General features: G+C 44.5%; 7 protein-coding genes across 7 annotated transcripts; 3 read left to right on the top strand and 4 right to left on the bottom strand.

The window, feature by feature from the left end:
* Nucleotides 1-25: 25 nt before the first annotated feature.
* On the bottom strand, nucleotides 26-6,009 carry JR316_0005023 (Dicer-like protein 1; the record flags this gene model as incomplete). Its single annotated transcript, XM_047890787.1, has 15 exons — nucleotides 26-300; nucleotides 351-588; nucleotides 643-849; nucleotides 900-964; nucleotides 1,016-1,094; nucleotides 1,155-1,403; nucleotides 1,460-2,115; nucleotides 2,172-2,350; nucleotides 2,400-2,442; nucleotides 2,496-2,670; nucleotides 2,729-4,004; nucleotides 4,063-5,108; nucleotides 5,163-5,313; nucleotides 5,364-5,481; nucleotides 5,535-6,009. 15 exons carry the CDS (start codon nucleotides 6,007-6,009, stop codon nucleotides 26-28), a joined length of 5,232 nt encoding a protein of 1,743 aa, XP_047750548.1.
* A 383-nt stretch (nucleotides 6,010-6,392) lies between these two features.
* JR316_0005022 (uncharacterized protein) lies at nucleotides 6,393-7,974 on the top strand (the record flags this gene model as incomplete). Its single annotated transcript, XM_047890786.1, has 9 exons — nucleotides 6,393-6,525; nucleotides 6,581-6,816; nucleotides 6,871-6,945; nucleotides 7,001-7,166; nucleotides 7,229-7,475; nucleotides 7,534-7,551; nucleotides 7,602-7,665; nucleotides 7,719-7,874; nucleotides 7,924-7,974. The coding sequence occupies 9 exons, from the start codon at nucleotides 6,393-6,395 to the stop codon at nucleotides 7,972-7,974; spliced, it is 1,146 nt and encodes a 381-aa protein (XP_047750547.1).
* An 899-nt stretch (nucleotides 7,975-8,873) lies between these two features.
* Nucleotides 8,874-9,244, bottom strand: JR316_0005021 (uncharacterized protein; the record flags this gene model as incomplete). The annotated part of the gene is made up of 2 exons (XM_047890785.1): nucleotides 8,874-8,895; nucleotides 8,973-9,244. 2 exons carry the CDS (start codon nucleotides 9,242-9,244, stop codon nucleotides 8,874-8,876), a joined length of 294 nt encoding a protein of 97 aa, XP_047750546.1.
* A 268-nt stretch (nucleotides 9,245-9,512) lies between these two features.
* Nucleotides 9,513-10,703, top strand: JR316_0005020 (uncharacterized protein; the record flags this gene model as incomplete). The annotated part of the gene is made up of 5 exons (XM_047890784.1): nucleotides 9,513-9,768; nucleotides 9,822-9,970; nucleotides 10,025-10,104; nucleotides 10,157-10,418; nucleotides 10,467-10,703. The coding sequence occupies 5 exons, from the start codon at nucleotides 9,513-9,515 to the stop codon at nucleotides 10,701-10,703; spliced, it is 984 nt and encodes a 327-aa protein (XP_047750545.1).
* A 147-nt stretch (nucleotides 10,704-10,850) lies between these two features.
* JR316_0005019 (uncharacterized protein) lies at nucleotides 10,851-13,505 on the bottom strand (the record flags this gene model as incomplete). The annotated part of the gene is made up of 8 exons (XM_047890783.1): nucleotides 10,851-10,944; nucleotides 11,135-11,176; nucleotides 11,235-11,327; nucleotides 11,379-11,471; nucleotides 11,530-11,651; nucleotides 11,712-12,713; nucleotides 12,773-13,198; nucleotides 13,263-13,505. 8 exons carry the CDS (start codon nucleotides 13,503-13,505, stop codon nucleotides 10,851-10,853), a joined length of 2,115 nt encoding a protein of 704 aa, XP_047750544.1.
* A 337-nt stretch (nucleotides 13,506-13,842) lies between these two features.
* JR316_0005018 (uncharacterized protein) lies at nucleotides 13,843-15,070 on the bottom strand (the record flags this gene model as incomplete). The annotated part of the gene is made up of 6 exons (XM_047890782.1): nucleotides 13,843-14,103; nucleotides 14,157-14,216; nucleotides 14,271-14,438; nucleotides 14,492-14,796; nucleotides 14,848-14,962; nucleotides 15,014-15,070. 6 exons carry the CDS (start codon nucleotides 15,068-15,070, stop codon nucleotides 13,843-13,845), a joined length of 966 nt encoding a protein of 321 aa, XP_047750543.1.
* A 246-nt stretch (nucleotides 15,071-15,316) lies between these two features.
* Nucleotides 15,317-18,789, top strand: JR316_0005017 (ER degradation-enhancing alpha-mannosidase-like protein 1; the record flags this gene model as incomplete). The annotated part of the gene is made up of 17 exons (XM_047890781.1): nucleotides 15,317-15,462; nucleotides 15,510-15,562; nucleotides 15,619-15,635; nucleotides 15,685-15,731; nucleotides 15,782-16,118; nucleotides 16,167-16,212; nucleotides 16,265-16,353; nucleotides 16,404-16,475; nucleotides 16,525-16,609; nucleotides 16,663-16,742; nucleotides 16,791-16,917; nucleotides 16,967-17,059; nucleotides 17,109-17,140; nucleotides 17,191-17,349; nucleotides 17,401-17,751; nucleotides 17,813-17,981; nucleotides 18,035-18,789. The coding sequence occupies 17 exons, from the start codon at nucleotides 15,317-15,319 to the stop codon at nucleotides 18,787-18,789; spliced, it is 2,658 nt and encodes an 885-aa protein (XP_047750542.1).
* Nucleotides 18,790-18,796: the final 7 nt, after the last annotated feature.

The raw sequence follows: 18,796 nt of genomic DNA, 5'->3' as shown, positions 1-18,796 counted from the left end.
TATCCTTCTGAACTACTTTGATTTATTAGCATTCTTCGAGTGGTCTATCTTCCTGCTCCTCGGCGTCGCCCGTAATCTCATCTTCCTCCTCCTGCGCAGCCAATGCACGCGCCAGTGCCTCTTCAAACGCGTCTTTCTTTTTGCCGGTTTTTTTGTGTGTATGAACCCGACAATCGCATACCCGAGTCATAAAATCTGCATCGCCTTCTAATGCATCCAAAGCTAGGAGCGACGCTTGTCTGCCAGCAGAGAATGGTGTTATGTCTTCGGCACTTGATAACACAACGTCGTGCACCACAACTACCAAATTGCTATGAGTTTAGTTTATCTGGGAGAAACATTGTACTGACCTTCACAGCAAAACATATTTCCAACCTTCTCTCTAGTGATCTCAAACTGCTGGCAGCCTTGAGCTTGGCATAATTCAAACAGAATCTTCGTAGGGTGGTGTGAGAGTGTGTGCAGCGTAATATGCTTGTCGTAAAAGGGTTTCAACACATTATCAAAAAGTGTTTCCGCTCCCACAGGAGAAAAGTTATCTGAGATGTAGATTGCGCCCACAATTGATTCCACTACATCAGACAACGCCTGTGTTCTTCCAAGTTCAGTTATTATGTCAAGTGCTTACGGTAGTATGCTTACTTTTGGGGGTTCTATGTCAAGCCAGTACTGTCCAGGGTTCCGTCCTTCTTGTTCTGCGAGTGCATACTCCTTCTCTTGTCTGTCTTTCAATTCGTTGATGTATGTCTGAATGCTAGTTGCTAATATTGGCGACTCGAACAGAAGATGATTTTGGAGGCCGGACCACACGCATACAGCCGCCAATGCAGAATTGGACACCATTGCACCCTGAATGCATACATAATGAAAACATCTAGCCCGTTTACATATCGACACACCTTCAACATAGTTAGAGCTCCAGGCGCAAGTTGCTGGTCACGATCAAAGATATGTCGTATGACCACTGTGATAATGCATAAGCTATCAATTCTTTCCGGAATCAACAATCACGAACTAAAATCAAGGATGGCATCTCCAATAAATTCAAGGCGCTCGTAGGATGTAGATTCATACCCCTGGATGGACGAGTGTGTCTGTGAATAACAGTTGCGTCAGCTGAGGTTGTAAATAAATGTCTCGGAAAGGGCACTCGCCATTGCCTGGGCCAGAAGATGCGGACGATTAAATTTGTGCCCAATAATTTGTTCAATAGCTGCAATAGAACTTGGTGGAAGCTTTGCGATGACATTTGGAGGCGGTGTCAACACCTTGCGTCCAAAATCAGACCACCGGTCAATGTTAGAGAGAGGTATTGTCAGTGCTTTCGTCGCTTGCAATGCCACTTCACGTCCTCCTGATATATATGCAGCGCCAATGATTGCTTCTGCCACATCTGCGATAGCCTACAAAGTTCACTGTAATCAAGATATATCCAAAACGTAAATTGCGACGAACTCGCCTTGTCACCTAGATATTGAATGCATGAATCGTCATTTCCCGCCTTTTTCTTTTTGGATTTCCCTTTTTTCTTTGTTGCCCGAGGTTCGGCTAGAGGTTGGACATTTGTAGGGGGTGTGGCGGTACGACTTCCATTCTGCACAACTGGTTCTGTAATCATTTCATCCAATGGTGCGTTATTAGGCAAAGGTGGTGAGGATGGCTTATCCTCGTCTACGCTATCGTCACCATTCTCAACCCGGTCTTTCTCGATGGATGGAACTGCGTCTTCGACATCTTCGACGAAATCGGCCATATCATCGACTCCAGCCATTTCGTCGCCCACGGCTATGTCAGCTGCCCCTTCGTCCATGCCTGCGTCCTCAGTTATATCTTCCGGCCCAACTTGGTTATCAGCCTGCGACACATTAGTGTCTGATCCTACTGTTACCTTCGGTGCCTTGGGGGGAGTAAAAACACGAAAGTGTGGAGGATGCCAGGTCTTATAAGCAAATACTTTTGAAAGAATGTATTCTGGTAAGCCAACCCGGGTCGAATGTACGAGCAACGATTTATTGCTGATGATCTTTTGGCGTGCAACATGCAATGCACCTTCATTGAGTGAAGGATTGGCAACGAAAACATAGACGGTGGACAGATACTTCAAGAATGCATCTCCTAAACGATAGATGTAAAATCAGTCAAAAACTTTTCTGTATGGCCATCCAACATACCAAGTAATTCAAGGCGCTCATAATCATATTCCAAACCCGCGGATGGTGCGCAGATTGCGTTATGCAATAAATCCTCCCGAATAGCATGATCGAAATACTTGGCATCCAACTCTTTCACAAGAAGAATATCATTTATTCTCCTCATAATTGATGGCAACAGCATCGAAGTCCATAATGTGCTGAATAGTTACCATGAGTGTATATCCACTGGAGTGAGAAGAGTCCTACCTAGCCGGTAAAGTAAATTTCGCGCATAGCTCTGGAATAAGGTCTGGTATGATTTAACGGGTTACACTTGCGTTTGAAAGCGAGCGACAGACGTACATTTTGCTGGGGATTTGGCTGTACTAACTGGAGCTTTTGAAATCGGATTCAAGTTGTTTAAGATAGCGGGGACTTTGGACACCTCGATGATTGCTTGGTTAAAATCAGACAGTGTTTCAAGCCCTTTGCGCTTGGATTTGCAAAAGTGAAAGAGACTTTCATAACTCATTTCCCTCTTTGTAATCATAAATTAACCAGGGGTTCAGATATTCATGACATGGCATTCGACTCACCCTACTGTCACTTGGTTTGCTGAGAGGCGTTAGGTCTTTCCGCACCTGGACCACCTTATACCGTCGGGTGAATTCGATCCACCGATCCTGAACGACTGCATCATATAAATCTGCTTCAAGTTCTTCGGGACTTGCTCTCTTGATTGGGACAGCCCAATGATGAGCTGCCTCTGCGACAAGTTCCCATGGTATAGCGTTGGCAATATCAGGGATCTCGAGTGGATTATTGACAATTGGTCGCCAACCCAAAGGGAGTGGAAGGAAGAAATATGGCATGTCCTCCAAAGGACAAACTAAAGCCTTGTTCATAATGGCACGGCAAATTCGTACGGTGAACAAGTGCGTATTGTTTAGACGTTCTTCATCAAACATTAAAGGCAATGCCTTTTGAAAATGAACATCGACAATTGACCCTGAACAGAACAGCCTAAAAGATGGCATGACAGGAAGCGGTTTTTTTGTCAGAATAACGATAGGTGCATATACTTCTGAGTCATTGTCAGACCCATTAACAGAAACGATAGTTGGGTATAAGGTGTCGGACAGCGCGTCAGAGCAATTTTCCCAAAATACAGGCTGCTTCCGTCGATATGGTCTTGTCCCTGAAATGGGTTTAACCTCAGGAAGGGAGTCTTTTCCTATAACCCGTCGGCTTTCAAAATCGTACTGAGCACGTAGTCGATTGGGCAAAGGAACTAATCGGCAGTCCAATAAACCAGACGCATAAAGCAGTTTGCAAGCTTTGAAGCATGCCGATCGCCGTGCATCAGCTTTAGAGACCGATGTATCTCCAAAGGTTTTATCAATTGGAGTCGAAGGGAGATTAATGGCGCATACATAGGCCCGGGGTATCCCAAATTCTTTCTGAATGTCCTTGAACGTAAAAAGTGCGTGATTCAATGGCGTGTTTGGAATTATTCGTCTGACACCGGATGCGTATCGATATATAGCGGTGGTCGCGTCCTGAACATAAATACGGCCACCGGTGGTAGGGTCTTCAATAAACTGCGAGTGTGGACCGGCGTCCTCGTCATCACTGTCAGAATGATAAGAATTGATGGTTTCTTGTAAGCTTTCAGGCGGAATGGAGCTTTCCGCAGAGTTGCATAGAATTTCTGTCCATTTTAACATATCGGCGTCGATATTCGTGATACGATGCAGAATACGACGATGGACATCGTTACCGCGTTCCACCATATGCACGAGATGGCTTTCGCGTCCTCTTGTGCGAGCTCGAACGTATGCATGAGACACTTGACTTTCAAAAAGGTCGTAGCTATTTAAACTTTAGATTGAATGGCTTGACAAATTGTGGCAGATAAAATAACGATTACCGAATAACTACCGAAGCCTTTGGAACATCTAGATCTTCAATGGACTTCGTGGCTATTAAGAGATTGCATACTCCAGTTGCAAAATCGTGGAATATATCTTGCTGCATCATGGTTAACACCACAAGAGGGACAGAAAGAAATTTGTACTCAACGTGGTAGGCTTCTGTCAAGTCATTATTAGAACCAATGATAGACTGAGGCCGAAGAAACCGATCTCCCAAAGTACGTAATAAGTCGGAAAGAACTAGGGCAATTGCGCGCCTTTGCACTGTTGTACTAATAAATAAATGGTTAACTGATACAAGAAACAGATACTTGCCGAAAATTATTCCACGAAAACCTTCACCGTACGATTTGAATTTATTCAGAAGTTGAACTAGCCTCAAGAATTTGTGTGAGACGTTAAACCCTCGAGAAGATACATCCATGTTTGGCATGGTGTAAGCCCAATTCTTCACGATACGATATACTTGGATTTTCAACCTGTCTTCAAGAGAGTATTCATTGTCGTCAACATCAACATCATCATAATTGAGTATAAGTTCGGCCTCGAGTTCTTTGAGGCTTCGTCTCCAGACTAAGTCAGATGCACAAGGGCCGATGTCCTCGTGGGCGAACCGCGAGTTGCGGTAGTGTCGACGAAATATAGATTCGTTAGGATCAAGTTGATGTAACTGTTTAAGTAAACGTGTCTCAGTGGATTTCCGAGAACCATCATACAATATCACAAGCTCGCTTGGACGATCAGGAAGTGCAAGAATTTCTAGTCGTTTATCTTCGCTGACCCCAAAAACCTTTGAATCCAAGGCTTGCTCGAGCTTCAACATCTTAGAATCAAATTGTGTATGACGGTCGGGAGCGGACACAATGGCGAAGACGCGAGGACGCGACCAGGAGTCGGTAATGCGGTAGAAATCGTTCATAACCTGAACAATAGGCATAGATGGGTGTGAATCTTGATTCCTAATATTTTGAGCCTCGCTAATGATTAGGACATTAAGTTGGGTGACCGCAAGAGCACCTCGAAGAAGCGAGTGAAGTAAAAGCTATATCATGCGCGGGTTATGAATATATGCTTTTGCAGTAAACCAAAAGCTCACATGTGAAGAGGTCATGACAACATCCTTCCTCAGTAATTCTGTCCATGTTTGTAACTCAGGGGAATGAGATTCTTCCGAGTATCTTCCAACAGTTATGTCCGATATTGCATTTTCGAGAGTAGAAGCGTATTTGTCCATGGAAGACATGTCGCTATAGTTGTTGATAAGAAAGACGTCTTATGTATTATTTGAATGACCAACTCAGCAACGATTAACACGGTCCGACTTCGCAGTCGCTTGCTTTCAGGTAGTCTTTTTAGCCTTTCACGTTCCTGCTCGATGGACCAAGCTACAACGTCCACAAGAAGGGTAATTGAAGCTAGACGATCGGTATGAGGTCATAGATTAATGATTTCGATAAAGAAAAACTACGTTTTGCAGGAGGAAGGATGGCAATAGCTTGAATTAGGATATCAGTAAAAATGTCCTTATCAAGTATTGAAGGATTCTCTTTACTGTTCTCTTGCTTGGACTGTTCTAAGATTCTCTCCTTGAGACTAAGGTGGGAGAGAGCCAAACCCCCCTCTTCCCTTTCTCTAGCACCAACTATTTCGGGAAGCCTATTGCGAAGGGAATCTGAGTTGGAAATCCTAAGAAATTTAGCGGGACGTTCGTAAATGCTGGGATTGGATAGTGCCTTTTCGAAATCATCGCGAGTTCGTTTAGAGCTAACAGAAAGATCGCCGAGAGAAGCATCAGAAACTGAGGGGGCACCGATAGTATCTTGAATAGGAGTATCGCGGGATGACGATGACATATGTTCAATATCATGAACAGTGGGTGCCGGACTGGGGGAATCCTTGGTTGCCTCTGAACCTTTCCAGCTCTTCCTAGCGATCTTGGACATTGAGAGGAGTTGCTTAATTAAAGATAGAAGGGCAAAAGTGGGATATCAATACAAAAGAAAGGAATGATTGAAAGCCAACATGTATGGTAGGAGAGGTGTTAAACGGGAAGGGAATATGAGCTCGATTGGAGATGGACAAGTGTTGTAGAATAACAAGAATGATTTTGACCACATTGATGGGTGATAGAACGGCCCTGATGCTTATGCAATCATCCTCTTTCTCACTCAGACTTGTGCGACTTGTGTGCTAAGCGCCAATCAGGCCAATGACGGTCACAGTTGTGTGTCTTTCTTGGAGATATCATGTACTCATGAAGAATGGCAATACGCCAACTTACGTTGCACACTGACGTTTGAACATTCCTTTACAACCTGTTACTTCGATGGCCTTCAACAACGCTTCAATCATAATAGCTTTAGGTGGATCATCTGAATTTCCTAGTACCTCATCAAGAAGACGTGCTAGAAGACGGGTAACCTCAGATCCATGCTTACCAGAGCGGCTTCCAACGACAGGTGAGGATAAACAGATCCGTGAATGTAACCCGACGTGACAAATCTGTATTTTCAGGGGTTATTCAACGCGAAGCAGAGAGACTTGCCCCCAGAGCATTCATGAACCAGATGCTCAAGAACTCAATAGAAGAGACCCTTGACACAGAAAGCGTTATTGAACCTCAGGATATTGAGAAACCACGTCCTCGAAGCTCTTCATCACCTCGTTCTCCTTCAATCAGGTCTTTTGTTAGATCTATGGTTGGCCCTCGTCTTAGCCGTGTACCCTCTTCAGGATGGGCCGATGTACAGGTAGGCCTTCTATATAACATATATTCTTTTCACTCACAATATGTGTATTTGAAGCCATATGAAATAATGAAGGCCGTAGAAGACAGAGATATCATGTTTCTCATGGAAGTTCGCGACAAGGCTTTCCCAGTTCGTTGGCTTTATCGTTTTGTCTGCTATAGACATTTATGGATTTTCCTTCTAGCTTCTTTTACAAAGCTCAGGGGGAGAAACTCCCCTTGTGCATGCCATTCGAACCGGGAACAAAGACGTTGCCATCGTGTTACTGGGGGCATTTTCCAAATGGGTAAACTATCTCGAAGACGCAGATATACAAAAAACACAAACACAAACCTACCTTAAAGCCCTACGTGAGTAAATCCAGCTTTCGCATTGTCCCACATATATCATGCTTACAACTCCGAGTATTCAGGGGTTGGTCTCAAACTCGCGATCAACGAAGGCCTCGCAAAATCTCAGAATGAGCTTATTGCTTCCTTCATGCAAACTTTGATCATGAGTGAGGGCGACAAATGGGTTTATGCACAAGCTTCGACTGTGTCCCGGGCACTTAAAGCAGGAACAGAAGGCAAACCAGTCCAAGTTGCTGGGGAAGCGGTGAGGAAATTTGCAACGAAAGAGATGGGGAAAGCAGACCTAATAGCTTCGTTGGAAGATTAGTATGGTTCTTTTGTCTTGTGTGATGCTGTCTTCGTCTAACTGATTTCTTTCTGGTAGTATAGCTAACGCTACTGCGTATGTTGTCATTTTATATCCAGACTGAAATCGTCACTGAACTACACCAGGGATTTGTTAATGATGGCAGCTTGGTCGAACGTACAACAAAGTATCATAGGAGAATCTATGCCAGTGGGTATTCGAATAATACTTGTTATGACGATATCTGACCAGGTTTTGACTAGTCATATTATTTCGCTCGCGATGACCGTGTCTACAAGGCGTTTATTGAACGGCTGCATCGACACAAAAGTGAAATCCAGCGGTCATGTAGCAGACGTCTCAAATGGCAAATACAAGTGCTCAAGGAAGTCCTGGAGGGTCGAACTGTAACGTATCGTGTGAGTTGGCCAACTTGATCTCTTTTTAAGCGTCTCAACATCTTCACAGAAAAAGGTTGAGATATTATCAAGTCGGCTCGACACAGGGGAAGGAATATAATTGTCGAGACATATTTTCATTACTATTGTCTCCTTTCGACATTTTATGAGCTGAATTCATAAATGAACGGCAGGTTTCATTCATCTCACTACCTGCAATAACATGCGTGACACGTTCCTAAAGCATCTCTGCAGTATAGTTGGTAAAGTCCCCCTTCAAAGCCGAAAGGTGGATGCCAGCTCAAATTTTCGTTGCCAGACAGACCCGTATACTCTTTTCATTCTGCAGGATCATACTTTTTCTCTGCTCGATAAAGGTGCCGTTTTGGGGAAAGACCACACCCATTTTACCGGCGTATATTCGAGCAAAAATCAATACTTCAATGGCATCTCCTGTTCATCCGTTGCCCGGGCCAACTACCTGCATTCTAAGCACGGATGAGTACTACGATGACGTTTGCACTCCTCACAGAGGATACATTCTAGTATTAGTATTGTCGCAATAATTGAATATTATAGTACCATACATAGGCCCCAACTGTAGCCAGGCTGACAACTGCAGCACCTAGATGTAGTTGAAGAACTGTGTAAATCCAAATCGTAGCTAAGGGTGGGCACTGTTCAAAAAGTATGTTGAATAACATGCAATACAGAGTAAATTATACATGCCTGTTTCATATTAACCAACCACGAAGCATTATCCAGAAGATATAACATTCTGCCACCGACAGTTACTGACAAAACGAAAAGTAGTATCTGCATTTTTAAATCCTGTTTGTATCTTGTTGCTGGGAAAGCAATCAACCAAGGAACATAATGTTAGAAAGTGAGAGATGGACGTACTGTAGAAAATAAAAATTGACAAGACTATTTATTTTGTCTTTTCAGTTATTGAATGACTTGGTGCAAACAAAAAAAACGAACTTGGGACACTTGGAAGCATTCTGTCCATTATGACTTCTAAGGAGGCGGGTTTTCCATACTGGTGACGAATTAAGCTAGTAAAATGTACCCATTAGTTTCCAACGATATAGATTATTGCTCTGAGAATGACCATACATCTCCATCAATAATAGCAATGAAGAGAAAGGAATTATCAGGAAGAGAGCATTGAAGATTTCGTCAGCCAGAGGACCAACTTCCGGAGAATCTGTTACATCCTCATTGCGTGGTTTATTCAGAGCAGAAGATTGCAGAATCCCAGTCTGGTTTATCAGTCGCCATTGTTCGTTCTCGGAAATATCCACCAAAGGTTTTGCGGTGGCAGACACTTTGACACTTGATGGCGAAGAAAGAGGACTTGATTTTGGCGCTTTACGCGATCGAGGCATGGCTAGGTGTAAAAGCGTGCCAAAACGGGCAGAGATATAAAGAGAGCGTGGAGGACTGTGTACTGGGACGGGGAGAAAGTGTGAAATATAGTTCAGGACAGATACTATATGTATGTACCCGAGTAGTGGTATGCTTTTTCGTCGTTCTGTGACGTAGATAGTACCTTCTGGGATGCCGAGCCGCCGTCAATTTGTTTTTATTTTGACTTTTTATAGCTCAACAGACTACAATCATCCCTCTTGCCTGACTTATAGGCTCTCTCTGAACATGGCAGACCCCGAAAAAGCTCGACTACTAAGTCTTCTGGAAGATCACGGCAGATCGTTTCTTAGTTCTTTCGCCTCGACCAGTGGGCAAACAAAAAAGAGGAAACACCCTCCTAATACCCAACCAGAACAACCTGCCGACAAAATCGCGAAAGTACACGAGGACGAGGCCGAAGAATGGTTTGGGATTGCACAAGAATCTTTATCGAATGCTTATTCTGAAGAAAGCGGTGAAGAACAGCAAGATAGCGGCAGCGGTATTCTAACCTTAACAAGCGATTTTCATGCCTGAATAATCATGACTTATTAGAATTCGAACATACTGACGATGAATTCACCACCTCAAATCTTGCCTATAAAACAGACAATAAGGTAATTGTATTTTCGGAGCCGGGGCCTAAGAAAAAATCAGATGAAGGGTACGACTACGCTTCAAAAGCGCAGATGAAGGCTTTCATGGTGAATGTTCAATGCATCCCTGTTCAAGTAATACTCTGACACAGTGCTTCTCAGTCTTCAAAGATCACAAAGTTAACGGGAGCAACGGAACCTTCGACATTTAAAAAAGACCCCAAAGAAGAGGACGAAGACAAGTTCGCCACTTTACTTTAAACTTAGACATTCCAGTTCTCACCTTTGGCGTAGAACAAATGCACAAAACGACGCCCTCCTTCATAAATTGGTACACACCAAGCTACTCTCAGGCTCGTTGAATCCAGATTTGAATTTGCCGTCAGCCAAACGGCGTAAAGCATTGGCTGGTCGCGTATTGGAACTAACGGGTGAAGCAAAATTGGGAAAAGGAGAAAGAGCAGTACGCAATGCTGAAAAAACCAAAGCTTCAAAACGTGTCCGGGAAGGCCTGACCAACAAACAGAAGGAGCGCAGTCTTCAAGAGCTAGAAGAGGTATGTTCTCATGTACGGCCTCCTAAATGTAGTACTAATGTTCCGTAGGCTAAAAATCTAGGTAATTATCACCCGACGTTGAAGAAAGTTTTCGAAGCCTCTACTCCTGCATCCAAGTCAAAAAGCCGAGTTAAGGGTCTCAAAATGGGTGTCGGTAAATTTTCCAACGGGTCCCTTCGGCTGGGTCGCGAAGACGTTGATAAAGCTCTTGGTACCCGAGGTTTCAGCTATGGGGATTCTGTTCGTGGAAGAGGGGGTTCAAGAAGTCGTGGAAAACGGAAATAACCCGCTTCCAAGTGTTTTTCCTGGCAACTATAGCTACATTGTTCGGATATTCAATCATCTGAAAATTGTTTGACCATTCTGTCTTCAAGATTCTCGACAGCTATGTTTGGGTCTGCATCGTCCTGACGCCCTAAGGTATGCAAGGTCTTACGCATAGTTGATTTGAGCACGGTAGCTGATATCGTGAAAGGGTGGTTCTATTGGTTGTGCTCTTTCCCGGTTTATGTTTGGCGATTTTCTGCTTGAATGTTTTTGGTTGAATTTGACGAAAACCGTAATAAAACCTACAGCACCATCTGGTTCCCTTTTTCATCGACCATTATCGTTTTTGTCGGTCTCCAAGGTGTCATACTTTGCAGAGACGTTGGTATCCACGGTGGTGGGCTTTCAGTCAGTCAATAGCAAGCCCAAAAACAAAGATGAAAGCTTACTGGTTCTGTCCGGAATCGTGTGTTCCAATTCTGCCCCCCGACCTATCAATGTTTCAGACAATGATGCATGTTGAGACGCCAGTAAACCAAAAAATCTTACCCAAAACTATAGCCTTCCCATGCAGGCCTATTTTTTACATGGGAGTTGAACAGGTCTGGACGAACTTTTGGTGGAGAACTGAGATTCTTTGTCCTACAGCGAGGTAAGTCATACTTCGTCATAATAGACCTTCAGCATTCTGACCGATATAGTTCCCTTCCAAATTCATCGTGGACGATTATTGGCGCACTTCGCACTGGACGGTTGGCCTCGTAAGGTATGCCCTTTCTTCCTACTCTGTGCAAATATGGCAGTGTAACCACAAGAGCTCTGTCGATATGAAGGACAGCCTTACCTCGTGATGACATTTCCGTCTTCATCTTGGAAAACAACATTCAAGCCTGCAGGAACGATATAGTTGTATATTTCGGGCTCATATTCGGACTCCGTTCCATAATCTCTTTCGAAAACGTCAGGCTTTATTGAGTATATGATCAGAGTTGGCCTCGCGTATAGAGGTTTGATTTTACCACATACTTCAATGGTTTCCGGTGGTTGGGCCCAATGAGACCTTTGTCTACTGGCAATGATTGCTTGGACGCTTTGTGGTGGAAGGTTACTTCGTTGAGATCCTCGTCGTCTCCCTGTGCTCTCGTCCATTGTTTGTGCTCGCCGACTTCTCCGAGACCCAAACCTCCTATTGGCAACATCATCTAACTCTTGTGGTCGACTACTTCGCAAGGAAATATTTCTTCTCGAATCTGTGTCGTGGGTCTCTTCAGGTTGTAAACTTTGTTGAGTACCAAGTCTTGTAAACATAGTATTGGTTTCCTGTGGTCGATTACTTCGAAGAGATCCTTGTCTACTATGAATTGTTTCGTGCATTTCTTGGGGCTGATCGTCACCCTGAGAACCCAGTCTTCTGAGGACTACACCTGGTTCATCTATTTGCGACCGACTGCTACGAAGGGAACCATTTTCGCTCGGGATAATTTCATAGATTTCTCGTGGAGAGTTACTTCGTTGAGATCCAAGTCTTTCAGTTACAATTTTTTCGTTCTCCTGGTGTCCATTGCTATGAATGGAACCGTGCCTGCTTGGGATGAATCCGTCTGTATGTTGTGGCTGGTTACTTCGGTGGGATCCATTTCTACTGGTCGCTTTTTCTGGGGCATCTTGCAGGTGGTTACTGCGAAGGGAAGCCTGTCTGTTGGCTGTAAATCTTTCCAAGTCTTGCGGTCGGTTGCTTCGGTGGGATCCGTGTCTACTAGTAATATTATCTTGGACCCTTTTCGAGCGATTGCTACCTATTGAACCTGGTCTGCTGGCGACAAAATCGTTTGATGCGATGGGTTGGTTGCTTTGTTGGGATCGGAGCCGTCTAGTGACAATGTCAGGAAACTCCTCCGATCCATGGCTGTACACAGATGCCTGTCTCCTGGAGGACGTTCCATTGATTTGCTGTGGGTGGTTGCTGTAATGAGAATTTTGCCTTCTAACTGCATTTTCATCAATCATTGCTACGCCAAAAGGGCCTCCCTAAACGAGAGTCGTACAAGGATTAGTGATACAATAGCTATCATTGCATGCACACATACTTCAGTTTCGTCTCTCCACGTATGTACTGGTTGCTCGCCAGATGGTTCATGGTTATAAAAGGTGTCATCTTGGCCAATGGTTGCCCCTGTCGGAGCACCGGATATTCTTGTGTCTCTCATTTGAGCGGCAAGGTTATGAGAGGATTGGGTTTGGTTGTTGACCCAACTCTCATCCTCAATCTGTTCGTCGTAGGTTTGTACATCTGGAAAAGAAGTCCTCCGAACAGAAGGCACAGTAAACGATCTAGCTTGCGACGGCGTGAATTGAGGATAGCGAGATCCTTCTGAGAAAAAATGGCCGCTGATTATACTATTAGCCATTTGTGGATGATTACTCGGTTCATCTTGAACATGACTCGGTGTATATGGAGGAGGGAATGTGGACCTTTGCAGTAGATCCTGTTGCATTCGCCTCGTCGAACGGGTCTAGAAATATCGTAGTAAAAGCCAGTTAGATAGCATGGTGACTAGTAAAATAAACGTATGGAACCTCAGGATCGCCATGGTGCGATGAAATCTTAGGGGCCAGAGGTGACGTATCAAGACCAAGATTTTCGACCGGATTTATATTGGATATATTCGTAGCCGCACGATTAGGGCCTGGTTTTTTTAATTTCCTTTTTGACCCGATACTTCCCATGTCCTGGAATGTATGAGATTGTAGAGGTATTGTTTCGTGATTTCCACGGTCGTTGGTCTTAGAGTTCTTGAGGAAAGAGAAAAGTGGTGCCATAACCGATGATGATGGACAGTGGAAAGTATCATTGTGAGCTGGCTTTTAGTCGCCACTACTAGAGTAAAGAATACAAAGGCCACGAGGAGACCATGTGGATGTGAATAAGAGGTCGGGATTCCACGATCATCCACTTCCTTCACATGTATGCTATAAACAGAACTTGTATACGTTACAATGCCTCAAGCCAAGAACCCAACTTAGCGGTGATTAACCTCATCTGGAACACGAATGCAGGTTCGCAGTTCACTTCATATTTCATGCTTGGCCACTATTCGAAGGGGTCGGCGATCATGCGGAAAGCAAGACATTGGTAAAGCTTTGACTTTTCAGTGGTTTAAACATGGCCCAAATTTTTCATCTGTACAAGAGCCTGCGCTACTTTTGAAATGGCATCTGCCGTCGAACCAATAGCACTGGGCTCTACCAGGGCCGGGTGCGAAGTTAAAGAAATGAGTCTGTCTGTCAACGTGCGCAGAGAGGTCCTTAAACTCTGCGATGTTACATCGTAAAGTGAATCCGATTGAGGGGTAATGCCCTTCTGGTGATGTTCAAAAACAGGCAAAGAGTGCGGAACTGCGGGCACAGAAGACTGTGTCTGTATTTGATCCGTTAACAGCTGTTCGAAGACATGCGCTCGGGAAACCAGACCTGTAACGATGCCTTGTCATTAGACTGATGGTTTAATGGAGCAGAAAATTTATGTATTTCCTGGGTGTTCATATTCAGGAGATAGATATAATAGAAACCAACAACGAAACATACTTGGTGTAAGGTGGTTGGAGGTGTGGATCGGATCTGGGAGCTGTCGGCTTGGCTGCGAACACTGTCATCTGTGGATGCTGTAGCTGTTTTTGTTTCCTGAAGAGCTAGAGTTTGTGTCCCAGCCCAATCTACCCCCGAGACATAGACGTTTCCACATATAACACATTCCTGATAAGTGTGAGGGGAAGCTCGCTCGGAAGCTCTCCATAATGCAAACATACCTTCCTCGGATCCTTTTCCCCGCCTGATTTTGGAGGACGGACGAGTGGGACGCCATAACATGTGTCATTGGGACATTCATCACCAAGCATAGCCCAACCTTTCAGCAGTCGCTTGCCGATTTCCGAAGATGCCTGGTCAGATTGGGCACGTCGACGTCTCGTTTCTTCAGACTCTTCAATTGGAACAAACAAAGGAGAGTCCGGGACTTCAGAAAGTTCTGTTGGAGGTGTTGACGACCTCGAATGCTGTGATTCCGTGGTGGCATTGGATGATGATGCAGGTACAACACCCTGTGGTAGAGATGCTTACTTCCATCGTTAATAGAGAAAGAAATGTGATAGACTCGCAGACATACGAGGGTTTGTAGGATCACATTTTGCGCATATAGTGGTTATGGGTGTTCGGCCTGCTGGAGATCGCAGCAGAGGAACAGCACACCCCGGTGTCGGGCATGATTGGTCGGTCAATACCTACGCCATAGTCATCAGTAGAAACTTTGGAGACGATATTAAAATGCAGACCCATCCTCTGAGCATATAGTCTCCAAGTGCTTGAGAGATATCAGCTATGGATGCCATGTTGAAGAAAGAAAAATTGGACTGTTTGCACTGATCAGAGTGCACTGCAAGAGATTTGCCAGAGACATAGCGCTGCCGCGTCAGATCACATGACCAGAAATCGGCCTGACGGGATTGATGACCGTGTATGCCACGACAGTGGATTACTATATCTGAGGTGAGTACGTCCACAATAATATAACCCTCCCTTCGTTCTCATTACCCTGGTGTAACATTTGCACCCTTTACTCTTAGGCTTTGCCTCCCATGAAGTGGGGCAGCTACTGGCCAGAGGTTCTTATAGTTGTCGGCCTTCTTGCCTTCAATGGATCCCGGTGGTTTCACGCGACGGACGCTTCAAGCCCTCTAAAGGTTTCGTCTGGTTGGACTTCCCAACGGAAATTAGCCGCGCGGTATGATCTAACCCTCCGTAGCGTACGCCTATCTAACCTTATTCAAGCGAAAAAACACGGGAACTATGGTATCACGGATTTGATAATTATATGACATTCGGTGAGTGTTTGGCGTTCGAAACGATTTTCGATGAGCTGCAGCTTATTCATCACCAGCCTTCCCCTTGGATGAGGTTTGAATACATATATGCTTTGCTTAACTCATACTTATGCTTTTTATAGCTTACCCCGTTGTCGTGCTCAGGGCAGGGACCGGATTGGACCAATGTGTGCGTGGTTCTGCATGCAGCTGCCAACTTATACACTGAAGTCAACGCAGCGGCAACTACGCTGCCAACGATGTTGCAGGCAACTTCTCTCTCACACTCGTCGACGTTCTTGATACCCTTGTTGTGCTGGATGATCGTACGGGTTTCGAAAAAGCAGTAAAGAATGTTATCGAATGGGTATCGTTTGACGTCAACACTAAGCCCCAAGTTTTTGAAACAACAATCCGCGTTCTTGGAGGCCTTCTTTCTGCACATATATTTGCCAATCAGACAGGGCAGCCATTCCATCTCCCATGGTACCGAGGCGAACTTCTTTCCCTAGCACACGACCTTGGAAAGCGGTTATTACCGGCCTTTTCGACTCCCACAGGGCTCCCATATGCAAGGGTGATTATCTTCCAAAGGAAGGGATACAGATGCTTACCTCTTTCTCAGATTAATCTTCGACATGGTATTGCGAAAGGCGAATCGGTGGAGACATGTAAGTCAACTGTTTCTTTCAAAATCGTCCACATGCTCAGTATACCATCTAGGTACCGCTGGTGCAGGTTCTCTGATATTGGAGTTTGCAACCCTTAGTCGCTTAACTGGCGACGATCGTTTTGAAAAGGCAGCTTATCGGGTAAATATTTTTTCAGCAAATACTTGTTCAATCTGATATCTTCTCTGCAGGCTTTCTTTGGTATATGGAATCGGAAGTCAGACATTGACCTAGTCGGAAATACTATCAATACGTGGACTGGTGTGAGCTTGCTTTTTATTGATATTCGAATTGGACTTAAATCTTGCGAAGGCCTGGACACACCCGGAGACCACAGGTATAGGGGCTGGTATGGATTCCTTCTATGAATATGCTTTGAAGTGGTATATCATGAGTGGTTAGGTCGCTTTTTACCGTTGCTTCATGCGGTTTATTGACCCTCTTTAAAAGGAGAAATAGAGTTTCTTGACGTTTGGGATGATGCATACGCTGCTTTGATGCGATTTTCCAGAACAAAAGATGGGCATTCGGTAATATTATTTTTACTTGGTTTAGAACTAGACTGATATCCATTGCAGTACCGAACGGTGAACATGCATAGCGGCGATGCCGCTTACAATACGATTGACTCTCTATCGGCATTTTGGCCTGGGCTTCAAGTCCTCGCTGGCGATGTACAAAATGCAATCAAGTTACACATGATCTGTATGTTGGGCACTTTGTTTTTCTCCCGCTCATGCTCATTATCGATCAGATTATAACCTGTGGAGGCAACATGCAGGTCTGCCCGAAGTATATGATACAAACTATAAACAAGCTACTTCTCATTCATATCCATTACGACCAGGTAAGTCGGATCTTAAGGGGTGTCCATCTTTTGTTTCAACTTTTTCTAGAATTTATTGAATCTACTTGGTATTTATATCGCGTAAGTTCTTCACTTCTTTTCGATAATCGGTGTTCCACATACTCTGACAGGCTACACGTGACCCTTTTTATTTGGATGTTGGAGAAAGAGTTCTTTTCGACCTTACTACCCGTGCAAAAGTCCAATGTGGTTTGGCTGGCATCTCAGATCTCCGTACGAATAAACGAGATGATCGAATGGAATCTTTTGCCCTGTCGGAGACCCTAAAGGTTTGAATTTATATGACATCAACTTGAACGAATGCTGACTGCTCACATCAGTACCTGTACCTCCTTTTTGACGAGGATAACCCTCTTCATAGTGATGACTCTAATTACGTTTTCACCACCGAAGGACATATTTTAACATTGGGCCAACAACACATGAAACCAGCTTCTTCCGCCAGAAAGCGAACAAGAAAAATTGTAAATCACCAGTGCCCAATATATACTCCATTCGTCACAACTCTGGATCATCGACGCAAACCTCCAGGACCAGGACTGGTCCAAGGTATAAGGTCAAGGCCGGATGTTGATTACGCCCGCCAGTTGGTAGGCCTTGCGCCTAGTCACGCCGATCAACAATATTGGTCGCCAGATGGCTGGTGTGAACGACCTAAAGTCGACCCCTATGTTGGTGTTTTTATACTACCATTTCCCAGAATTTGCCTACCTTACTCAACTTGCTGTACAGACTTATGAATTTATTCTGGCCGCTCCTGGCCAAAATGTGCAGGAGGATTTAAGCCCAAGTTTACTCAAACTTGGGGTTCAACCTGATGGATATATAATTCACAATGTATCTGGCATTCGAACTCAGATTGTACAACGTCTTGATGGACAAGGTTATGATATCAAGAAATGTAAGCTTATGCTTTAATTTGTAGTAGTTAACTTCTGACACACATTTCATCAGTGGGTCATTATTCCGTCCGCCCAGGCCAATTGGTTTATATCAATGATTCGACAATTTTCCCCTCAGGTGGAGATAGTATTGCCCAAGACGAACTCCATCGACGTGAACCTGAAGTCAATTTTAGACTATTTACTGTGCAGACGGATCCCACCGCCCCCTTGCCGATTAGTCTTCTCAACAAAGGCAACATCGACATTTCAGTGCCGGGTTATACAGCCAAATTTGGGGCGGATTTATCCTCATATGTTGTTTTCGACTCAGTTGACGCAGTTCCACGGATTCGAACTGCCGAAGGTGTGCCCATCCTACGAGACCCTGAAAATACCCATGGCTGCGACCCATACGACCGACCCTACCCTCACAGTATGTTAATTGTTCGACGGGGAGAGTGTACCTTTTTGGAGAAAGCCGTACATGCCCGTGATGCCGGGGCAGCTGGAGTTATCATCATTAGCAATGAAGAAGGCGCCATAAACCCCACAGCGAATATCGATGAATTGGAAGATGCTGGAGACCTTTCAAGCGTAGCTGTTGTATTATTACCCAAGAAGGCGGGAGATGCTTTTGAGGATCTGTTGATTCTGACAGAAAGCATGCAATCTACCCAGATTATGATGGCACTGCAGCATCAATTAAATTCGGAGTCGGGAGATCTGGGGTATATACCCATAGAGGAGGAGGAACATCCTAAAGATCCAAATCGAATATTGTATATCAACGGCCATCCACTAATAAACACCCGTTTGTTGGTTTAAAGATATA

Source organism: Psilocybe cubensis, chromosome 4 (assembly GCF_017499595.1).
Source record: "Psilocybe cubensis strain MGC-MH-2018 chromosome 4, whole genome shotgun sequence".
Lineage (NCBI taxonomy): Eukaryota > Fungi > Basidiomycota > Agaricomycetes > Agaricales > Agrocybaceae > Psilocybe > Psilocybe cubensis.
The sequence above is the reverse complement of the archived record's forward strand: the minus strand, read 5'-3'. Positions and strand labels throughout refer to the sequence as shown.